Source organism: Monodon monoceros, unplaced genomic scaffold (assembly GCF_005190385.1).
Source record: "Monodon monoceros isolate NGI ecotype Baffin Bay Population unplaced genomic scaffold, NGI_Narwhal_1 Super_Scaffold_11, whole genome shotgun sequence".
Taxonomy (NCBI): Eukaryota; Metazoa; Chordata; class Mammalia; order Artiodactyla; family Monodontidae; genus Monodon; species Monodon monoceros.
In genome coordinates, this window is record NW_021703767.1 from 71,117,786 (window position 1) to 71,135,977 (window position 18,192).

At 34.8% G+C, this 18,192-nt stretch overlaps 1 protein-coding gene across 9 annotated transcripts in view; it reads right to left on the reverse strand.

The window, feature by feature from the left end:
* Positions 1 to 18,192, reverse strand: part of LRCH3 (leucine rich repeats and calponin homology domain containing 3) — a 115,105-nt gene that overhangs the window by 29,151 nt on the left and 67,762 nt on the right. For 5 of the 9 annotated variants that reach the window (XR_003792308.1, XM_029214135.1, XM_029214142.1 and 2 more), the window contains exons 8-13: positions 17,605 to 17,725; positions 14,873 to 15,021; positions 10,922 to 10,998; positions 4,427 to 4,478; positions 3,893 to 4,042; positions 475 to 525 (exon numbers count right to left, since the gene is read on the reverse strand). Coding sequence is in view for 8 of the 9 variants with exons in the window: in XM_029214135.1 (XP_029069968.1) it covers positions 475 to 525; positions 3,893 to 4,042; positions 4,427 to 4,478; positions 10,922 to 10,998; positions 14,873 to 15,021; positions 17,605 to 17,725 (600 nt within the window). In the remaining variant the exon portion in view is untranslated. The remainder of the gene's footprint in view (positions 1 to 474; positions 526 to 3,892; positions 4,043 to 4,426; positions 4,479 to 10,921; positions 10,999 to 14,872; positions 15,022 to 17,604; positions 17,726 to 18,192) is intronic. The other 4 variants (XM_029214139.1, XM_029214138.1, XM_029214136.1 and 1 more) reach the window with 1 other exon arrangement.

Below are 18,192 nucleotides of genomic sequence, written 5' to 3' on the forward strand. Positions count from 1 at the left end.
ATCTTACATGTTACATGTTACTTTGAAACGAAAATGTACTACTTAATATTATAAAACTAATGTGTACAATCAATAATATACACACTTAGGAAATGAGCACTGAAGCTGAAATACTATGTAGAGTTTTTTGTTTAATACCGACACCATTCACGTGTGCCAGATACAGCTCTCAGGACCATCTCTCATTACACAGTAGCTCTGAAAATGGATGAGGGAGATGATAACTCTGCTGGGGATGGGAGGAGGGAAATAATCTCCAGACGGATGTGTATAGATTTAAAAAACCCCAATCTATAGATTCTGATAAACTTCCCGGCCTGTGTCTTTTTCTCCCTAGTAAGGAGAATTTTGTGAGGGGAAAAAAGAAAATGGCAACATTTTGATCACTGGAAACATATGATAATCACATGCAAAACATTTCATTTTCATTGCAATAATAAAAAGTTCCAAAGAAAGGTGATTATATAAACTTACCTCACCGTCTAAGGGGGGGTGTTGTTTTTGTGGACTTTGTGACGCTTTTTGCTATATAACCCCACACCCCCCAAAAAAGGGAAGCTGGTCAGAATCTAGAACACTGGGAATGAAAAATGCTATTTACTAAAATGATCACTCACATTAATCTCTGTATCTCTTGTGTATGGTATTTTTCTAGATCTACTGGTTAGGAGACGCTGCCCTTTCCCTTAAATAGCTTACAATTTAAAAGAGGAAAAGCAAAAATAAGCTGACAAACAGTATTTTCCTGTGTCTATAAGCATCTATATAAACAGAAATTTTAAAAAACTATGTTTTTTATATGTACATGGATATAAACACATTCATAGAGAGGTAATCTCTCATTAAATTCTCTCAATGAAATCATCCTCTTTCTTTAATGGCTTCAAATATCACTCTAATGCTAACAGCTTTAGCTCTCTCCTATCAGCCAAATTCCAGGCTCGCATTTTCAAATGCCTGTGGACACTCTCTACTTAGAAACCCCACTGTCATCTCCTGTTCAACATAACCAAAAAAACCCCTCAATTTCCCATACTAACTGGGTATTTCCCCCCAATTTGCTAATTTCTGTTATTATGTCAATTAATAATATCACAGTATCTGTATAGTGAGTGTTTTACAATGTGTTCTTATGCACAGTATCTCAAGTGATTCTTCTTACTCTGTGAGATAAACAAACATCATAATCATATTCTTTTAAAGATGAGAAACTTGAGGATAGAGAGGTTATATGATATGTGCAAGGTTACAAAGTTAGTAAGTAGCATAATTGAGATCTGCACCTATGCCTTCTGACCCCAAATCCAACATTCTTTCCACAAAGCTAACTGCCATTAAAACCATTCTTTTAGCCTCAAACCCTTGCTTTGGAACCTTTTTTTTTCCACTCATTTTCAGTGATTTATTTAACATTCACTACACATCTATGTAAGACATAATGATGCTTCTCTTGAAATCTCTCTTAGAGTTAATTTATAAACCCTTTGTGGTAGTAGGGGGTGCAGCATACACCATGCTAGTAAATAGGTGAAGCCATAATAATTCTGAAATAATTAATAGTTAAACATTAAACATATGAAGAAAATAAAGGCACAGAATGGCTCAGTAACTTTCCAAAAGTCAAGCACATACCAAGTAGCAAAGCTGGATTCAAATTCAGATATTTCCGATTCTAAGCCCTTACCACAGGACAACACTGCCTTTCCTTAGGAAAATTAGAAATCATCTAGTCTTATTCCTTCATTTTGTACCCTAATCTAATTATTGCAATTACTCTCTATTTCATTTTCCTTCTTTCCTCATCTCTTTCTAACATATTCTAACATGAGTAGATTAGTTTTTCAGAAGTACCTTCCCTGTCTTTTCTCCTGCTTAAGAACTAAAATTGTTCTTTTCTGCCTAATTGTTCAAGATCAAACGCTAATTTGACATTTAATCAAGGCTATCTACAATGTAATTATCTCTTACTAGTTATATGACTTCTACAGAAGGCAAGCTAATGAGTTAATTTATGTAAAATGCATAGAACAACACTTAGGACATAGTATGTGTTAGCCATTATCATTTACTGAGAGTCAGTATAGCATTCTGGTCATAGACCAGGGTTTGGAGCCAGCCTGTCCTTATTTATTTATTTTTCTTTCCAGTTTTATTGAAATGTAACTGACATACAGCACTGTATAAGTTTAAGGTGTAATAGCATAATGATCTGACTTACATACATGATGAAATGATTACCACAATAAGTTTAGTGAACATCCACCATCTCATAAAGATAACAAAAGAAAAAGAAAAAAAATGATGAAATGATGAGAACTCTTAGGATTTACTCTCTTAACAACTTTCACATTTAACATGTATTTTGTACATTGCATCCCTAACTCTTATTTATCTTATAACTGGAAGTTTGTACCTTTTGGCCACCTTCAGCCAATTCTCCTTCCCCCATGCCCTGTCTCTGGTAACCACAATTCTGACCTCTTTTTCTATTAGCTTGTCTGTTTGTTTGTTTTTGAAGTATAACTGACCTACAACACTATGTTAGTTCCTGGTGCAAAAGACAGTAATTTGATATTTCTATATATTACAAGGTGATCACCATGATAAGTCTAGTTACCATCTAGACTTTTTTTTTTAAAGAAACTGTTTATTTTCCATCAGCTTTATTTCCATTTTCTGTTCAGCCTGTCTTGATTAGAATCTTTGCTCTGCCACTTACTAGCTGAGTATTTGACCTTAGGAAAATTGTTATCCTCCCTGAGCATCAGAGATCATCATCACAGGCTTGATACATTTGAAAAAATATAAGAGAATTTATTATGTGTATGGTACTTAAAGAAGATATACTTTGGCTAGAGTTATGAAACAAGAGAGAAAGCAGCTAGAAGATGAGTGATTCATTTGTTCAATCATTCATTTAAAAAATATTTATTGAGCTTTACTAGGGGCTAAGACCTGCTTAAATCTAGTGATATAGCAGTGAATAAACATGACAGACATGGTCCCTGTCTTCATGGAGTTTACGGATAAATGGGAGAGACACATATGTCACACACGTGTGTGTGTGTGTGTGCGTGCGCGCACGTGCGTGCGTGTGTGTGTATGTTTTTGGCCACACCACGTGGCTTGTGGGATTTTAGTTCCCCGACCAGGGATCAAACCCAGGCCCTTCGCAGTGAGAACGTGGAGTCCTAACCATTGGACCACCAGATAATTCCTGGGAGAGACAGATATTAAACAAGCAAAAATATAAATAATTATTTAACTATAAAGAAAAAATTCCAAGGCGATTTCAGAACAAAAAGACAAGTAACACAGGCAAAAAATTGAACCAGGTTTAGAGGCAACTATAGAGGCTGATTAAAAAAAGAACTGTTAACAGGGGTTGTTAATTGAGTAGATGTGGAGAAAACAGAAAGTAAAGAATCAAAGATGACTGAAGTATTAAACCTGTGAGCCTTGCAAATTTTTGGTATTCCCTAGAGGTAAGGAAGTCAGTGATAGGTTCAGATAACAATAGTTTATATTTGCATGGCACTTTACAGTTTACATATAGCATTTTCACTTTCCTGATGCACTAGAGATTTAGGAAATGGCAGCTGGATAGTAAAGTGATATGTCTAACGACAGACAGGTAGTTAAGAGTAGAGACTATCACTGTCCTAAAAGCAAGATCAATCACTTCTGATTGTCCTCAAGCCTATCTACGTATGAGGACAATTAATCTAATCACAAGCAGGAGACAGTTATACTATTTACTCAAGACTTCTTATAATTATCAACTCTTTTTTTTTTTATTAAGACAATAAAATCTGACATCCTCAGAAAAACAAATAAGCACTTACTTCTAAGAAACGTTAGGAATATCAGTCAATGAATCCAAAGGACTCACCTTGACAAAGTCCAGGACAGCATCTCTTTGAATCTGCTTGGTCCTTATTTTCTCTTCCTCATACTGTAGGGCAGCAAGTTGTGCCTCTCTCCGAGTACGTTCTATTAATTGTTCTCTTCTCCGATGAAGTTCCAAGTCTGCATGTGAAAACTAGAACAAAAGTATCATTTTGCATATGCAAGTAGCGATAAAGATCAACTTACCAATATTCTTTATCAATTTGGGAAACTACTGCTGACCCAAGCAACTTTTACTTTGCAGTCACCTAGCATTTCTTCAGGTGTGCTTATTGCTAATCTTTTCCCATCTTTGCACTGTGTTCTTACATGTATTATAAAGACTTATTTTCTGTCTGGTGTCTAAAAACACTGTTACCAGCATAAGTTGCACATATTATATTAACTGTAGATTGAAGAGACAGGTAATGAAATTTATAGATATTTGGCAATTAACTGTAATTTAAGTATTATAAAAGAAGAAAACCATCTTAATTAAAAAAAACCCACAAACTAAAACTGAAAAAAATGTTTTTACCTGATTATGACTTGGTGATAGTGATAAGAGAGAAGATGGCTCAGCTGGAACCCTGACCCAAAAAAGAAAAAAAGGAAAGAAAAAACTCTTTGATAAGACAGACAGATAGATAAAAGACAAGTGGAATTTTATTGTTAATGCAGCCTTCTATTAATCAGCAGGCAAACCGTCTGGTCAGCACTGAAAGACCAATTGCATTTTGTAAACTTGAGCCCAAGTCACTAAATTAAGCTACAGGAACACCTGATGTCTCCAACTCACATTTCACGTGACGGTATCACTGATGAAGCTACAGATAGCTAACAACTGTCTATGTCAGCCAGCGCTGACAATACGGTTATTTGAGATCATTTCTCAAACAATATCGTTTCTTTACAGCACACTAAGTACTACAATCTTCTTTACTATCATGACTGAAACAAGATACGTGTAAATGGAGATGGTTTATACACAAAGCCATTTTATCAGCAGAAATCTGGAATACTACAGAACCTGTAACTGCACGTTTAAAGCACTCCTACTCCCATTTTAATTGAAGGAGCAATTTTAACAACAAAAGTAAAGATTTTGTTGATTTTTATCTTTTAGAAAAACATGAAACCTGATTTGATGCTTAAAAAAAAAACAGTAAAACTTGCTTCTCAGTTTTATCAGTGCTAACTCTTATACTTTGATATATATTCCCTGTTGTAATTCCTGAATTTTAAAAATATAATATGTAAGAAACCAAAAACTTAAGCTATTCTACTATACTCTTTCATGCCACGTTTTTTCTTATATTCGTTCCAAATCTTTGAAGTTTTCACAAAATTCTTTTTTAAAAAAAATTTCTAGCCATTAAAAAAACTTTTGACAGAATAAATTATGTTTATAATTTTTAAAAGGAACAGAATAACTACCAAATAAATTACTTAATAACTTCCTATACAAGGTTTAAAATAACGTTAAAGCTAGGGAAAAGCTTCTTTAATTTTCTACTAATCCTTGTCAACCCTTATCCTAGCACTCCTAATCAGTGCATCCTCAGTCACAAGTCTGACAAGATAAGAGGAGGAGAGTGGGTTGGTAGGGTAAGACTTTTAACTGGGATATAACCAATAATGTGAGATGAGTGACTCCAGTACTATATACTAGTCTGGGAGAAGAATAACTGGCATTAACTGCAAATTTGTCCCAAACTACTAATTTCACTGTTAACATTTCCTATAGCTTTTATTGGCCATCTGTAGATAAACTACACCAAAAAACCCAGAAAGGACCATGTAAACCCATCTCAAGTGGGTTTATGTGCCCTGATTTGAACACTATGTTTTAATAATGTTTTTCAAGCAAAACCTTTTAATATACACCTTCTTTCTACTCCCATTTCTTTACTCTCTTTTTATACCAAAACCTCTTTAAAAAGCTGGTTAAATCCATTGTTTCTACTTCATTTCATCCCATTTTATTTTGAACCCACACCAATCTGGATCTGTCCTCACAACTTCACTGAAAACTGCTCTCTTCAAGTCTGAGGCTTTACATGTCCAAATCCAATAGTTAATTTCTCAGCCCTCACCTTACTGAACCTACCAGCAGTATGTGAGACACTAACTGCATCAGTCAATAACTGCATGGAACTGAATTCTGCCAGCAACCTATATAAGCCGGGAAGTGGATTCTCCTCCAGGGTTCTCCAGATAAGAATCCAGGCCATCCAACACCTTGACTTTGGCCTTGTGAGGCCGTAAGCAGAGAAACAAGAGAAGCCTGCCCAGACTTCTATCTCTCACAACTGTAATATAATAAATAGGTATGTTTTAAGCTACTAAATTTGTGGTAATTTGTTATACAAGCACTAGAAAACTAATATATAAGTCAACTGAGCAAAAAGCTGGCTTTCAGTCAGTAAATTTAAGAAAACTGAAATCGTACCAAGTATCTCATCTGACCACAACGCTATGAGACTAGATAGCAATTACAGGAAAAAACTGTAAAAAATACAAACACGTGGAGGCTAAACAATATGCTACTAAATAACCAAGAGATCGCTGAAGAAATCAAAGAGGAAATCAAAAAATACCTAGAAACAAATGACAATGAAAGCACGACGACCCAAAACCTATGGGGTGCAGCAAAAGCAGTTCTAAGAGGGAAGTTTATAGCAATACAATCCTACCTCAAGAAACAAGAAAAATCTCAAATAAACAAACTAACCTTACACCTAAAGCAATTAGAGAAAGAAGAACGAAAAAAACCCAGAGTTAGCAGAAGGAAAGAAATCATAAAGATCAGATCAGAAATAAATGAAAAAGAAATGAAGGAAACGATAGCAAAGATCAATAAAACTAAAAGCTGGTTCTTTGAGAAGATAAACAAAATTGATAAACCATTAGACAGACTCATCAAGAAAAAAAGGAAGACTCAATCAACAGAATCAGAAATGAAAAAGAAGTAATGACACTGCAGAAATACAAAGGATCATGAGAGACGACTACAAACAACTATATGCCAATAAAAATAGGACAACCTGGAAGAAATGGACAAATTCTTAGAAAAGTACAACCTTCCAAGACTGAACAGGAAGAAACAGAAAATATGAAAAGACCAATCACAAACACTAAAATTGAAACTGTGATTAAAAATCTTCCAACAAACAAAAGCCCAGGATGAGATGGCTTCACAGGTGAATTCTATCAAACATTTAGAGAAGAGCTAACACCTATCCTTCTCAAACTCTTCCAAAATATAGCAGAGGGAAGAACACTCCCAAACTCATTCTACGAGGCCACCATCACCCTGATACCAAAACCAGACAAAGACACTACAAAAAAAGAAAATTACAGACCAATATCACTGATAAATATAGATGCAAAAATCCTCAACAAAATACTAGCAAACAGAATCCAACAGCACATTAAAAGGATCATACACCATGATCAAGTGGGGTTTATCCCAGGAATGTAAGGATTCTTCAGTATACAGAAATAAATCAATGTGATACACCACATTAACGAATTGATGGATAAAAACCATATGATAAACTCAACAGATGCAGAAAAAGCTTTTGACAAAATTCAACACCCATTTATGATAAAAACTCTCCAGAAGGTGGGCATAGAGGGAAACTACCTCAACATAATAAAGGCCATATATGACTAACCCACAGTCAACATCATTCTCAATGGTGAAAAACAAACCATTTCCTCTAAGATCAGGAACAAGACAAGGTTGCCCACTCTCACCACTCTTATTCAACATAGCTTGGGAAGTTTTAGCCATGGCAATTAGAGAAGAAAAAGAAATAAAAGTAAAAGTAATCCAAATCAGAAAAGAAGAAGTAAAACTGTCACTTTTGCAGATGACATGATGCTATACAGAGAATCCTAAAGATGCTACCAGAAAACTACTAGAGCTAATCAATGAATTTGGTAAAGTAGCAGGATACAAAATTAATGCACAGAAATCTCTTGCATTCCTATACACTAACAATGAAAAATCTGAAAGAGAAACTAAGGAAACACTCCAATTTACCATTGCAACAAAAAGAATAAAATACCTAGGAATAAAACCTACCTAAGGAGACAAAAGATGTGTATGCAGAAAACTATAAGACACTGATGAAAGAAATCAAAGACAATACAAACAGATGGAGAGATATACCATGTTATTGGATTGGAAGAATCAATACTGTGAAAATGACTATACTACCCAAGGCAATCTACAGGTTCAATGCAATCCCTATCAAACTACCAATGGCATTTTTCACAGAACTAGAACAGAAAATTTTACAATTTGTATGGAAGCACAAAAGACCCCGAATAGCCAAAGCAATCTTAAGAAAGAAAAACAGAGCTGGAAGAATCAGGTTCCCTGACTTCAGACTATACTACAAAGCTACATTAATTAAGACAGTATGGTAACCAGCACAAAAACAGAAATATAGATCAATGGAACAGGAAAGAAGGCCGAGAGATAAACCCACGCACATATGGTCACCTTATCTTTGACAAAGGAGGAAAGAATATACAATGGAGAAAAGACAGCCTCTTCAGTAAGTGGTGCTGGAAAAACTGGACAGCTACATGTAAAAGAATGAAATTAGAACACTTCCTAACACCATACACAAAAATAAACTCAAAATGGATTAAAGACCTAAATGTAAGGCCAGACACTATAAAACTCTTAGAGGAAAACATAGGCAGAAGACTCTATGACATAAATCACAGCAAGATCTTTTTTGACCCACCTCCTAGAGTAATGGAAATAAAAACAAAAATAAACAAATGGGACCTAATGAAACTTAAAACCTTTTGCAAAGCAAAGGAAACTACAAACAAGACGAAAAGACAACCCTCAGAATGGGAGAAAATATTTGCAAAGGAAGCAACTGACAAAAGATTAATCTCCCAAATATACAAGCAGGTCATACAGCTCAATTTCATAAAAACAAAAAGCCCAGTCCAAAAATATGCGGAAGACCTACATAGACATTTCTCCAAAGAAGATATACAGGTTGCCAACAAACACATGAAAGGATGCTCAACATCACTAATCATTAGAGAAATGCAAATCAAAACTACAATGAGGTATCACCTCACACCAGTCAGAATGGCCATTATCAAAAAAAACTACAGGGGCTTCCCTGGTGGTGCAGTGGTTAAGAATACACCTGCCAATGCAGGGGACACGGTTTCGAGCTCTGGTCCAGGAAGATCCCACATGCCGCGGAGCAACTAAGCCCGTGCATCACAACTACTGAGCCTGTGCTCTACAGCGCGCAAGCCACAACTACTGAGCCTGTGTGCCACAACTACTGAAGCCCGCACGCCTATAGCCTGTGCTCTGCAACAAGAGAAGCCATTGCCATGAGAAGCCCACACACTGCAACGAAGAGTAGCCCACACTCGCTGCAACCAGAGAAATCCCACGTGTAGCAACGAAGCCCCAATGCAGCCAAAAATAAATAAATTTAAAAAAAAAACTACAAGCAATAAATGCTGGACAGGGTGTAGAGAAAAGGGAACCCTCTTGCACTGTTGGTGGGAATGTAAATTGATACAACCACTATGGAGAACAGTAAGGAGGTTCCTTAAAAAACTAAAAAACAGGAATAAAGATGCAGATGTAGAGAATGGACTTGAGGACATGGGGGTTGGGGGGTGGGAAGGGGAAGATGGGACAAAGTGAGAGAGTAGCATTGACACTGACATATATACACTACCAAATGTAAAACAGGTAGCTAGTGGGAAGCAGCTGCATAGCACAGGGAGATCAGCTTGCTGCTTTGTGACCACCTAGAGGGGTGGGATAGGAAGAATGGCAGGGAGACGCAAGAGGGAGGGAATATGGGGATATATGTATATATATAACTGATTCACTTTGTTATATAGCAGAAACTAACACAAAATTGTAAAGCAATTATACTCCAATAAAGATGTTAAAAAAAAAAAGCTGGCTTTCACCTTGAGGGTGGGTGTATCATATCCTGGGAATCTTGGGCTTTAATTATGATGGATACAGGAGGCAGGAAGGACAAAAGATAAAGCTGAGGTCCCCCCACTACAGGGAAATGTAACAAGAAATCCTTGCATGACACTGGAATCTCAAATGACCACACTTTCAATATAAGGACACATGGTAACTAAAAAGCTATTTTGAGATAAATTTCAAAGATATGAAATGTAACTAAATGGCCATGACCTAACCAATAAGACTAAAAAGTCCAAGTTATAAGACTTCTTTCATTATTCTCCCTACATTTTCTTTATCCATCTATATTTCAGTCTCCTAAAGAACTTCAATATCCTGTCAAGTGTAAGTAAAGAATGATGTATGACACTATCTACACGGTAAATTTACTGTTGTTTAAGAATAGGCATATCAAGTCTACCACTTTAAGATTTCATAAAAACAGAAAGGAAGCAATAAAACCGAAGGCTGGGAATTTTTCAACTATTGTCATGCAGTTTATGACAAGAAACTTTTTGGAATTCAAGGATAAGAAGCAGTACTCTTGAAAAAAAAAAGAAGCAGTACTCTAAATGGCCAAGCTAAGTCTAGAAATATTGTGTAAGGCACTAATTGTAGATAAAAGATCACTTCAATTGAGATAGGAATGAGGAATATATTGCTGTCTCTGTCTGTGGCTCTGTTTCTAATCAAAAGTTTAAGTAAAATAATTGCAGGACTCTGGAAATTCATTTAGCCCTCTTTATGCATAAATCCAGACATATCACTATAAAATCTCACTGCTGTTAAGTATCTTCAAATCAAATAATTATACAGGTAATGGTTTAGGTGATCTGAATTTAGAATGAATAAATCAATTTTACTTCTTTTTCTATTACCTAAGCACAAAGGTATATTTCACTTAGCTCTCAATACACCATATTTAAAACACATAGTATCTAAACATCTTCATTATACATAGATCCACACAAAACCAAAATCATTTCATTACCTAATTACTGAGTTTTAAGACAGAAAGAAATAAGTAGAATTGGCTTTTCAAACCTGTTTTGATGTGAATATCTTCTCGTGTCTTCTGTTTTTTGAAATTCCCTCACGGGTACTGGCTTTACTGGTGAACCCTAGGCCAAAAAAAGAAAAACAGATCAATTTAACACATGTATCCACATGTATCCAGAAAAGTGTAATTACACAGCTCATATTCAACTTGGCATTTAGGGATCTGTATATTACACTAAAAATATTTTAACAGAAACTTCAAATGTGAATTTTCATGTTTAAAAGCATTATAGGCTGTATTACTGCTTTGGTAAAGCACAAAACTGTTCACAATCCAAAAACATTTATTTTAAAAAGAGCAGATTTTCTTCACACTGTATTTTATTAATTATAATGACCACATAGTAATATTTACTAGATGATAAGATGTGAAAGTTGAAAAGGATCTTAGAGATCATCTAGTACAAACTTCCATCTAAAACAGGAATTCCTACCAACCCTACCGTGACTTTTGCTCAGCCTCTCTTGAATATTTCTAGTAATCGGAAGTTCACTGGGGAGATTACATTTCTTTACTTCTTCATCATCATAAATCGTTACTTATGTTAGTCAGACAAATAGTCCTGGGGATGCTGGTGGAATACCAAGATAAAGCAAAAAGTAATTTCTATTTATGGTAAAATATGATATTAATTAAAAGAGAAATAGTGGCAATTTATTTATAAACTGAAGGGTAAAGGTCATTTCAAAAAACATTACCAAAGAAAATTAAACTGGCTTAAGTTATATGGAATATATACTGAAAAATAAAATTATAAATCAAAGGTAGAGGCTCATGGGATATCACACCACATATTTTGTCAAATGAGAATCTATAAAAATAATATAATCTTACTTCAACACCAAAAATAATCATCAAAATGGGTATTCTGGAAGGGGAAAAAAAAACTTATCCAAAAAAAAAAAACCACCCTAAAAATCAAATGTAAAACTATTTATAGTCTATCTCCAAGAAATAGGTACATCACAAATAACTAGAAAATCTTCTTTGGTGAGTTACTCCAAAGGGCTAAAGCTGACTCCTGTAAAGTCTGGGCATAATGATCATATTAAATGAGATACAATTCTAGAATCTTGATGAGAGAATAATTACTCTAATTTCAGTGAATATGACTTTTTAAGTGAACAAAAATCTCTCCTAGTATGTTAACATCAGTGACTTATCACCCTGGTTTTACAATACTGCAATTACCTAAAATTATTGCAAGGGGTACATGAAATTTTCATGACAAAATGAATGTAACATTGGTTTAATTTAAAAAATAAATATGTCATAGTCTATAAATATAAGTCATACCTTATTTATCACAGTATCACTATGTATGTGACAGGCATTATGATAAAATTAAACAATAGCAGAGTGTTTAAAATCTCAAATTGTTTTTAACAACCCATGTTTAGGTAGTATCCAAGAATATAAAAAAGTATTTCTTCACTGGTTATTAAACCATTTAAAATAATACTGCTTTATTTTATTTTTATAGGTGCCAAACTTTAGAAAGCCTTATGACACAGAAGTCATAAAGAGCCTTATGACAGAATCATAAAAACTACTATATATAGTAGGTAGATGGAATCAAAAAACTTATTACAAATTAGCCAATATAATGGATTAAAGAAATGATACTACAATTTTTCATCAGTAGTATAACGTGCATTTTCACTTTTAGTAGAAACACCTCATCTACACAGCCTAATTAACAATAAAAAGGTCAAAGAGACAGACCACAAGAAAAAGGATTCCCTTTTAGATTATAATGTGCATTGTTAACTTAAGCTTTATTGCAAAGTAGTTGCCCTCTGCTCTAGCAGAAGTGCTTATAGCCTGAACCACAAGTAGTTTCATTAATCACAGGTACACACTGCTATCTGTAGGCTGCAGGACTTTGATTTACAGCAGTTCACTTTATCTTCTGGTTTCACTTTTCGAGGTTTCAGTCACCCACAGTCAACCATGTTCCAAAAATATTAAACGGATAACTTCAGAAATAAACAATTCATAAGTTTTAAATTGCACGCTGTTCTGATGAAATCTCAAGCTGTCCCGCTCCATCCCACCTGGGCTGTAAATCGTCTCTTTGTCCAGAGTATCCTGCCTGTTAGTCTGTTAGTAGCCGGCTCAGTTAGTCTCTCTTGGTTAACAGATTGACTGTCGCAGTATAGCAGTGCCTATTTTACTAAATAATGGCCCCAAGTGCAAAAGTAGTGATGTTGGCAATTCGAATATGCCAAAGAGAAGTCATAAAGTGCCTCCTTTAAGTGAAAAGGTGAAAGTTCTTGAATAAGGAAAGAAAAGAAACTGTATGCTGAGGTAAGATCTATAGTAAGAAGAAATCTCTCTGTGAAATTGTGAAGGAAAAAGACATACATGCTAGGTTTTTTTTTATATAATGTATTTTAATTAATAGCGTAGTACAGTTTTTGTTTTTGTTTTTTTGTTTTGTTTTGCGGTACGCGGGCCTCTCACTGTTGTGGCCTCTCCCGTTGCGGAGCACAGGCTCCGGACGTGCAGGCTCAGCGGCCGTGGCTCGCAGGCTCAGCGGCCGTGGCTCATGGGCCCAGCCACTCCGTGGCATGTGGGATCTTCCCAAACCGGGGCACGAACCCTTGTCCCCTGTATTGGCAGGCGGACTCTCAACCACTGCGCCACCAGGGAAGCCCTACATGCTAGTTTTGCTGTTGCACCTCAAACTGCAAAAGTTACAGTCACAGCATGTGATAAATGAATGCTTAGTTAAGATGGAAAAGGCATTAAATTTGTACAATGAAATATTTCGAGAGAAACAACATTCATATAACTTGTTACAGTATATTGTTATAATTTTTCTATTTTATTATTAGTTATTAATCTCTTACTGTGACTAATTTATAAATTAAACTTTATCATAGGTGTGTATGTATAAGAAAAAAACATAGTACATATAGGGCTCAGTACCATCCGTGGTTTCAGGCAACCATCCACTAGGGGTCTTAGAATGTACACCCTGTGGATATGGGGTGGGGGGAATACTTACTGTACATAACTTTATCCAGCTTTAAATACAAGAATGTCATTTGAACACCAGCAAAAAATACTGTGTTCAAAAGCCTTCAGACAGGAAGACCAAGGGTTTTTTTTTTTTTAAAGAATGATAATAACACTCTATAACATGTCCCACTTGAAGTGACTATTCGCTATTTCTAAAAGACTAAATACATCATTCTCCAAAAAGGCCCCAAGTGTTTCTCAAATAATCCCTGCTCAAAGCCTGGGACCAACTCCAGACATTAACATCACACACACTGAAGTGCAGCCATTTTATTATGCTGACTAGATACACTGAAGAATGCTATTTCTACTTGAGACCCTTGGGGAATTGGCAGAGATTTTTGCAGTGGGCTTGAATGCTCATTTGTTTTCTAAGGCAACTCAATGCTCCACTATAAGAGACATCCAAGAATTTTAATGGCAAACAATTTGTATTCTGTGTGACTTCACATAAAAGCGCCAATATAATTAAGCTCATCATAAAAATTCTATGGTTAAGTTTGTATGTTGCTCCAAAAGTCAGCAGTTTGGTTCAGTTCTTAATTACTGATCAAACTATGATTTACCAGTTAATAACAATAAAAAAACAATAAGAACAACAATGAAAAGCATCATATTCCTCTGCATTTTCTTCCAAGGCATAGGATACTCTTAGGACTTCTTTTATTCCTTCTTCAAAATTCTGAAATCTGTATTTTTATTTGAAAAATAAACCTAAACTTACTTGAGAGTATTGTCTGATTTTAAAAATAAATCTGAAAAACTCAGTAATAAAATTGGAACTAAATATAATAAAACAAATAATTAAGCCTAAACCAACAAATCACTGATACGACAGAAATTTATACTGTCATAAACTGTTTTTACTAGGGGATAGCAAAAAATTTAAGCTTAAGTGTGTATACTACCTCATGAGAGATTCGCCGTTGTTCAATATATGCCATAAACTGTGAACTGAGGCTGTCTGAGTCCAGGCCCTTGGGTGGTCTCACTTCTTCCTCTTCTTCCTCTGCAGTACAGCTGTCAATATAGTCAATCTGATCCAGATCATGTTCCACTGTTCATACGACACATATACACACAGACATCAGAAAAAACATTCAAATTAGATAGCCAACAAAAACACTGAATTGCATTCTTTCCTTTTCTGTAACATTTTCTATGCTGAAACTGGGAGGAATAAGTTTAAATTTAATAAGCCTTTATTATTTAGTCCATGGCCACTCACAAAAATAGGCTAAAGAAAAAATCTTAGTCCTAATTCACTACAAAGAATGCAGTAATTGATGGTAATTATTGGAAAACAGACCTCTAATATTTCTCTTTTCTTTAGACAGCTCTTGACTATTTTAAACAAGACAGTTTGAGTTTGTGAGACAGATAAGAATAATAATTTTTTAAAATCGGAAAATATATATTCTTTTAGTTTTTTTTTTTTTTTCATGTTTTAGGTTTGGGGCTTAATCATACCTCTTTAAAGAGCTGGGAGGCAGAAAACCTAACACAATCAACTCAAAATAAAAGTGAAAAGACAGGAGGAAAGTGGACTTGGTGATAAAGAAGTAGATACTGACGACTGTTCCCTTTCCTGTAACTGTTGTCCATAACTAGAACAAGATTTATTTTCCTATTTAGAAAATTATTTTCTAGAGGTCAGTATTGCAGATATTTTGTAGCAGTTTGTGGATGGAAGGAAATCATTTGAGGAATTTTTGCTTCTCAAAATGCTCTGGGGTGAGGAGAAGAACATAAATAACATATAGCTACATCATTATTTCTTCTAACACAGTTGGGTGCACCCCATTAATTTGTTTTTAAGTTTAAAAAGTAACTATTTTTAAAAGCCACTTTAAATGGCACACTAGAAAAAAAAAAACTTACTACTAAGACGGTTTCTCCAGAGATGTATTAACTCCCAGCCATTATTGTATGGTGGTCTACAGGCTGCCTAAAAGTTGCAGTTGCTGGGAATAGTAAATTTGAAGAAGTCTATTTCTTAATTTAGTTTTCTGACTCAATTATTTCTAAATAATTCCATAACAGCAGTTAATATAAAAATGAATTGACTTATCATAATTATATAAATAGATAAAAGGCTGAAAAGGTTTTAAGTCTACATCCATGTTAGAAACCAGGTACATAAATGCATTTTTCCAGTGTGCTACAACTTGTGTGACTAAATCAACAGTTCATTTTATAACTATCTCCCAAGAAAGCAGCACCAGTTTTTCATACTGTCTAGACCAGTGCTATCCAAGAGAAATAGAACGTAAGCTATGAAAGTGAACCACACATGTAATTTTAAATTACCTAGTAGCTACATAAAAAAGTCAAAAGAAAAGGTGACATTAATTTTAATAATATATTTTACTTTGTTCAATATATTTAAAATATTATTATAACATATAATCAATATAAAGTATTATTGATGTTTTACATTCTCTTTCTCATGCAACGGCTTCAAAATCTGATGTGTGTTTTATATTTATAGTACAGCTCAATTCAGAAAAGCCACATTTCAAATGCTCAATAACCACATGTGGCTACTGGCACAGATCCAGAGATTATTTTAAGTCTGAAATGAACCAATGGGAAAGATATCTCATACAAAAGCAAGATTAAAATGAAAAGTACTGAAATGGTAAGTGACAAGAGTAAAAAAAGAATATAAGATGGTAAGGAAAAAAAGGCGGGGCAAACCATTTAATTGAACTCATCATTCAGAGATGAAAGGTCTTCTTAGATAATATAATAGATTTCTGGAAAATCAAAGTCATTTCTCCCTTATAGCTGGCCCTTAAAATTTAAACATTAGGATTTGGTAATTCAAACTAAAGCAATATTGAATGGAATGCTAAAATCAAGAGTCTGCTGCAGAAGCACAAGAAAGCAGAAAGAGCTCCGTTTGTTAATGAACTATAAAAATAAATTAAAAAATTTTTAATTTAAATTACAAAATTTAAAATACCAGAATAAGGAAAACTTGGATTCAGATGCCCATGAAGAGCACAATTCCAGACGAAAGAAAAGGCAGACATCAAGGAATGCACTGAATTCCTAAAAGAGGTCAAATAATGACCACAAAGAGAATCTTTAAAAAGGAGAATAGTAGGGCTTCCCTGGTGGCGCAGTGGTTGAGAGTCCGCCTGCCGATGCAGGGGACACAGGTTCGTGCCCCGGTCCGGTAAGATCCCACATGCCACGGAGCGGCTGGGCCTGTGAGCCATGGCCGCTGAGCCTGCGCTCCGCAACGGGAGAGGCCACAACAGTGAGAGGCCCGTGTACCGCAAAAAAAAAAAAAAAAAAAAAAAAAAGGAGAATAGTACTTCAAAGAAGATCATGGTTAAATCAAGATTAAAAAAGATCTATTCCAGGTAAACTGTCTTTAGTAAAGTTTCCTCCCAAAATAAGAATAAGGGAAAAACATTGTATTTTAATTGCAAGTCTGAAACAGAGAAACTGAAATTTAACCCTAATAGAAAACATTTTTTTTCTAATCAGATGAGAAGAGGAGAGAGGTCTTTAAAGAAAGACTGGAAGAAGCTACAGATACACAGATAAAAGGAGTGGATGTGAAAAGGCCACTTAAAAAGTCAGAGAGATTATAAAGACTTTGGATCTCATCAGGAATCATGTTTACCTCCACCATTTGTTACTATTATACTGCTGCGATTCTCCTGGTACTGGCTTTCTCTTCGTAGTCTCTGTTCTTTAGTAATTTCTGCTACTCGAAGAGGCAGATCTGAAAATTCATCTGTAGGCTTAAAAAAATAGCAGAAACATTAAAATAAACCATTTCAAGTTTTAAGACAACATGGTACTTAAAGCACAGATATAATATAAATTCATTAGAATTTATATTTAAGAAGAAATAGCAAAGTAGTTTTACAGATGCATCTAGAGATGCACATATTATCCAACAATATGAATGTACTTTATGCCACTGAAATCACTCTTAAAAATGGTTAAAATGGTAAATTTTATACGTATTTCACCACAATTTTAAAAAAGAAGAGGGTATATATGACTCTATATACATACACATAGGAATTTAAAGTATTGACATAAATCTATCTGTATTGATATAGCCACAGTCATGTACACACCCACCCACGCACAAATACCCAAGCAATTACAAATGACAAATGGGCTGTATTCCAAAATTAACTTGCTTTAGACTCCCAATAAAACAATGTTACAAATGGTACATTACTAGTCTTGCTAAACA